The following is a 5,972-nucleotide window of genomic DNA, read 5'->3' as shown; positions in this document are numbered from 1 at the left end:
TTTGGTATGATATTAGGATGTTTGCTTGTTGATTAGAGACAGGAAAATTTTTGGGATGGTCCAAAAATAGGGGAAACTCTGTCCGATTTTCTGTAAAATTACCGATGAGGCTTACTTGGGAGCACTTGCTCCTAAGCGCCGGTCACAATCCTAAATTGGGTTGTGACAAAGTTGGTATCAGATCTTAGTCTTTAAGTCCTGAGGCATGGATCAATGTTTAGTAGAGTCTTGTTCATGGGTATGTAGGCACCTATACTTACGATCTTGAGGATACTGAACATCTACGAATGTTTTCACTTCTTTCATTCTTTGATCGTGCGTTGAGATAACTTGAGATTGACTTTGGAATAATTCTTTTGCAGATGGATAGGACACACACACTCTCATCTGCTGGACGTGGTGCTACGGGGGGTGGCAGTCAAGTTGGGGTTCATCAAACAAAAAGACAGACTGCTCCTCAACCTCAAGTTGGGAACATGTGTCAAACCCAAGCTGTTATGCCAGATCAAGTGCAAGAGCAGGGAGTTCAGAACGCTCCACCACCTGTGTCAACTATTGTACCTACTGTTGTTTTACCTGCAGATGCATTGGCAAGGTTATTGAATGTGTTAGAGGCATTGGTGCCTACTGAGGGAGGAAGTTCAGCTTCTCAGGCTACTTTACAGACACAAAAACCTGTACAGACTCGGACTTTCAGGAATAAGGAAGTATCCCTACAAGAGTTTCTGAAATTGAAGTCACCAAAATTCACAAGTTCCGATAATTCAGCAGATCCTCAAAGTTTCTTGGATGGGACACTTAAGGCATTACATGCTCTTGGATGTTCTAGTGAGAGAGTCGTGGAGCTTGCAACATACAAACTAGAGGATATGGCCAACACATGGTATGAAACGGTATTGCTAGGAAGGCCAGCAGGAGCGCCACCACTGACATGGGACGAGTTCACTAAGTTGTTCAAGAATCATTTTCTTCCAGACAATCTAATGCAACAATATGCTAGAGACTTTGAGAGAATGGTTCAGACTCCAGATATGGATGTGTCAACTTATAACAATAAGTTTTATAAGCTGGCTATATATGCTCCTCACTTAGTACCTACCGAAGAAGCTCGAGTTCAGAGGTTTGTTGATGGATTGGTTGGCCGTCTATACACTGCAGTAGCCCTACAAATGAAGACTTTATCCTACTCTAATTTAGTCGACCTTGCTAGAAAGATTGAAAACAAGGGACGTGAGGAGCCAGCTAGTAATTTACGTAAGAAGGCCAAGACAGGAGGGGATTTCAGTGGTGGTTTTAGTGAAAATAGAAGAGTAGGAAATCAGGGACAACAACAACAATAGGGTTCTCAGACAGGGACACACATGTCTTCACAGTCCACATGCAGACCACATTATAGACAAGGTAATAGGGGACCATCATCTGCTGGACATCGTAATTTTGGGCAGATATATGCCACTACTCCAGTCTGCTAGACGTGTGGTAGATCACATTTGGGCCAATGTCGTGTTCTAACTAGAGAGTGCTTTCGGTGTGGCCAGTTAGGACATCACTTGAGGGATTGCCCTCAGCCTCCGAGAAATTTCAACAAGGCTTCTATTCAGTCAGCTTCACTGACTCAAACTACTCGTAATACTTCAGGTGCTACAGGTACAAGAAATATAGGTCGAGGTGCTGGAGACCGTGCTACTGTGAATCAAGGACAATGAAATGCTGGTAAGGCGAGAGTTTTTGCATTTACTAGACAGGATGCTCAGGCCTCGAATGCAGTGGTTACAGGTATTCTTTCTATCTGTTCATTTGATGCATTTGCGTTGATTGATCCGTGATCTACTCACTCCTATGTGTCCTCGTACTTTGCTTTGAGATTTAGTAGACAACCCGATCTATTGAATGATCCTTTTCTAGTTGCTACTCCTGTTGGAGAGTCTCTATTAGCTGAATACGTGTATCGTGCTTGCCAGATTCGGGTTAAGGGTAGAGATACTCTAGCTGACCTTATTGTACTTGATATGATTGACTTTGACATGCTGATGGGAATGGATTGGTTATCTTCTTGCTATGTATAGTCGATTGTCATGCAAAGATAGTTAAGTTTGAGATACCAAATGAATCCAGTTTTGTTCTAAGAGGGAGTCAGGTTCCAGAGACTTGCAAAATTGTATCTTTTATGAAGGCTCAACGACTTCTGAAGAAAGGTTGCTTGGGTCTCTTAGCTATTGTAAATGATACAAGCAAGGAAACAGTTAGTATAGAAAATGTACCAGTAGTGAGAGAATTTTGTGGTGTATTTCCTGAGGATTTACTAGGATTGCCTCCAATACGAGAAATAAACTTTGGTATTGATTTGCTACCTGAGACACAGCCCATATCGATACCCCCATATCGAATGGCACCAACAGAGTTAAGGGAGTTAAAGTAACAGTTACAAGATTTGTTAGATAAGGGTTTTATTAGACCTAGTGTATCACCATGGGGTGCACCAGTACTATTCGTAAAAAAGAAAGACGGATCCCTGAGAATGTGCATTGACTACAGGCAGTTGAACAAGATAACAATACGCAATAAATATCCTTTGCCTCGTATAGATGACATGTTTGATCAGTTACAAGGAGCTGCCCACTTTTCAAAGATTGACCTCCGTTCTGGTTATCATCAACTTAGAATCAAAGATGAAGATATTTCTAAGACTACTTTCAGAACTCGATACGGTCACTATGAGTTTCTTGTGATGCCTTTCGGATTGACAAATACTCCAGCTGCATTCATGGATTTAATGAATAGGGCGTTCAAGCTGTTTCTGGATAGATTTGTAATAGTATTTATTGATGATATCCTGATATATTCTCGTAGCCAAGGAGAACACGAGAATCATCTCAGGACTATGTCACAGACATTGCGAGAACATCGGCTTTGTGATAAGTTCTCGAAGTGTGAATTCTGGCTAGACTCAGTAGTACTTTTGGGGCATGTTGTATCCAAAGATGGAATTATGGTAGATCCTAAGAAGACTGAAGCTGTGCATTAATGGCCCAGACCTACTTCTCCTACAGAGATCCGCAGCTTTTTAGGCTTAGCAGGCTATTACAGGCGTTTTGTGCAGGATTTATCCAGAATAGCAGCGCCACTGACCAAGCTAACACAGAAAAATGCAAAGTTTCAATGGACAGAGGAATGTGAGCTGAGCTTTCAGAAACGCAAAACGTGTTTGACAACTGCACCGATATTAGCCTTACCATCAGGTTCCGGAGGATTTACAGTATTTTGTGATGCTTTGAGGGTGGGATTAGGATATGTTCTCATGCAAAATGGTCGTGTTATTACTTATGCTTCGAGACAATTGAAAAGGTACGAGCAAAACTACCCTACACATGATTTGGAGATGGTTGCAGTGGTATTTGCTCTAAAATTTTAGAGACATTATCTATATGGCGAAACTTGTGAGATTTATACTAACCATAAAAGTCTTAAGTATATCTTTCAGCAGAGAGATCTAAATCTTTGGCAGCGTCATTGGATAGAACTACTCAAAAACTATGATTGTTCTATTTTGTATCATCCTGGAAAAGCCAATGTGGTGGCTGATGCATTGAGCAGAAAATCTATGGGGAGTTTGGTAGATATAGCTCCTGCAAAGAGATTTTTGGCCAAAGAAATTTAGAGACTATAAGATGTTGGTATCAGATTTATAGTCAGAAATTCAGAGGAATTGTTGGCTTGTGCTCAGGCTAAGTCTTCATTAGTTGAGCTCATTAAGTCCACCCAATATGAGGATGAACGATTATGTAAACACAGAGATGAGGCCTTAGCTGGTAAAAGAAAGGATATGATTGTTGAAAGTGATGGTGTTCTTCAAATGGGTGACAGGCTATGTGTAGCAGACGTAGATGGGTTGAGACATGCTATTCTTGAAGAAGCCCACAACTCTAAATACACTATACATCCTGGATCCACAAAAATGTACCATGACCTGAAGCAATTTTATTGGTGGGAAGGTATGAAGAAAGATATTACTAACTTTGTTTCTAGTTGTTTGACTTGTCAGCAGGTCAAGGCTGAGCATCAGTGACCCGCAGGACTACTACAACAAATTGAGATTCTAGAGTGGAAATGGGAAAGAATTACTATGGATTTCTTCACCGGGCTACCACGAACTCTTAGAGGTTATGATTTGGTGTGGGTAATATTAGATCGACTAACAAAATTAGCACACTTTTTGTCGGCGAAGACTACATATGGTGGAGTCAGGTATGCATAGATATTTATGAACGAAATTGTCCGACTTCACGGAGTTCTAATATCCATCATCTCTGATAGAGGATCACAATTTACCTTATGCTTTTGGAAATCTTTTCAAGAAGCATTGGGTACATGAGTAGATCTTAGTACTGCATTTCATCCACAGATAGACGGGCAGTCTGAACGTACTATACAGATCTTGGAGGATATGTTGAGAGCTTGCATTCTTGAGTTTGGAGGTAGTTGAGATGCTTATCTACCTTTTGCTGAATTTGCTTACAACAATAGCTTCCAGTCCAGTATTCAAATGGCACCGTACAAAGCATTGTATGGTAGAAGATGTCGTTCTCCTATCAGATGGTTTGAAGCTGGTGAGACTAATTTATTGGGACCCGACCTAGTACAAGAAGCTATGGACAAGGTCCAGTTGATCAGACAGAGATTGCTTATAGCTCAAAGTAGACAAAAGTCTTATGATAATAAGAGAAGAAGAGATTTAGTGTTCACAATTGGGGACAAAGTCTTCCTACGAGTCTCCCCTATGAAAGGTGTGATGCGGTTTGGGAAAAGAGGCAAGTTGGGCCCCAAGTTTATAGGACCGTATGAGATACTAGACCGAGTGGGAGTTGTGGCTTATCGTTTGGCACTTCCTCTTGAGTTGTCCTTTATTCATCCAGTGTTTCATGTCTCAATGCTAAGAAAATGTATATCAGACTCATCTCAGGTGATTGAAGCACTGATTATACCACTCAATGAGAAGTTGTCTTACGAGGAGGAGCCAATGGCTGTTGTTGATAGGCAAATAAGAAAACTACGGTCAAAAGAAATTGTGTTCGTTAAAGTTCTATGGAGAAATCATACCATTGAAGAAACTACTTGGGAAGTAGAAAAAGATATGCAAGCGAATTATCCCATTTGTTTTAGTCTATAGGTACATACTTGAGTTAAATTCGGGGACCGAATTTCATAAAGTGGGGAGAATATAATGCCCTATATTTCTAATAAGGGTGTATATGGTCATAATAATAATAATAATAATAATAATAATAATAATAATAATAATAATAATAATAATAATAATAATAATAATAATATAAGAAACAATCTATAAATATAGAAAAAGGGGGAATTCATGAAAAAAAGGGACGAAACCCATTTGAAAGGAATGAAAAGAGGTAAAACAACAAAGCTTTCAACAAAAGCTTTCAAAAACCCTTCTGAAGCAAAACGCCACAGAAACAAACCGGCAACAACAAACAAAATAAGAAACGAACAGAGAAAAGAAATAGGGGGGAAAAGAGAAGAAGAAGAAAGCTTTGGACAAAGGCCTTAAGAAGAATTGAGAGTTGAAATTGAATGTATTAAAGCTCTCGTTCGACCCAAGAGGTTAACCTTCTTTCCCAATCTGTTGAATTATTTCACCGTATTTATACAATTTTAGGTAGTACAAAAGAATTCAATATCTTTTTCTTTATATATATATATATATATATATATATATATATATATATATATATATATATATATATATATATATATATATATATATATATATACACACACACACACACACACACACACACACACACACACACACACACACACACACACATATATATAACTGATAGGTCTAATTTTAGAGGAGTAAATCATACTAATTAGTTTGAAATTGATAGAATTATGGATTAGTTTTATGATTAATTATAAAGTCACAAATTAGACTCAAACAGGAACCC

The 5,972-nt window shown here is 39.0% G+C and overlaps 1 protein-coding gene across 1 annotated transcript; it reads left to right on the top strand.

The window, feature by feature from the left end:
* The first annotated feature begins 205 nt into the window (after nucleotides 1–205).
* LOC142174223 (uncharacterized) lies at nucleotides 206–5,167 on the top strand. The gene is made up of 7 exons (XM_075240017.1): nucleotides 206–238; nucleotides 363–1,310; nucleotides 1,539–1,647; nucleotides 2,067–2,415; nucleotides 3,034–3,391; nucleotides 3,725–3,888; nucleotides 4,594–5,167. The coding sequence occupies exons 1-7, from the start codon at nucleotides 206–208 to the stop codon at nucleotides 5,165–5,167; spliced, it is 2,535 nt and encodes an 844-aa protein (XP_075096118.1).
* The last annotated feature ends 805 nt before the right edge of the window (nucleotides 5,168–5,972 follow it).

Source organism: Nicotiana tabacum, chromosome 20, assembly GCF_000715075.1.
Source record: "Nicotiana tabacum cultivar K326 chromosome 20, ASM71507v2, whole genome shotgun sequence".
Classification (NCBI taxonomy): domain Eukaryota; kingdom Viridiplantae; phylum Streptophyta; class Magnoliopsida; order Solanales; family Solanaceae; genus Nicotiana; species Nicotiana tabacum.
Note: the sequence above shows the minus strand (reverse complement) of the source record. Positions and strands in the feature narration are given on the sequence as shown.

Coding starts and splice junctions, on each gene's coding strand:
- LOC142174223 (XM_075240017.1), top strand. CDS start 206: ATGGATCAATGTTTAGTAGAGTCTTGTTCATGG. Junction 1,648..2,066: donor TAATACTTCAGGTGCTACAG/GTACAAGAAATA, acceptor TGCTATGTATAG/TCGATTGTCATGCAAAGATA. Junction 3,392..3,724: donor ATTTGGAGATGGTTGCAGTG/GTATTTGCTCTA, acceptor GCTTGTGCTCAG/GCTAAGTCTTCATTAGTTGA.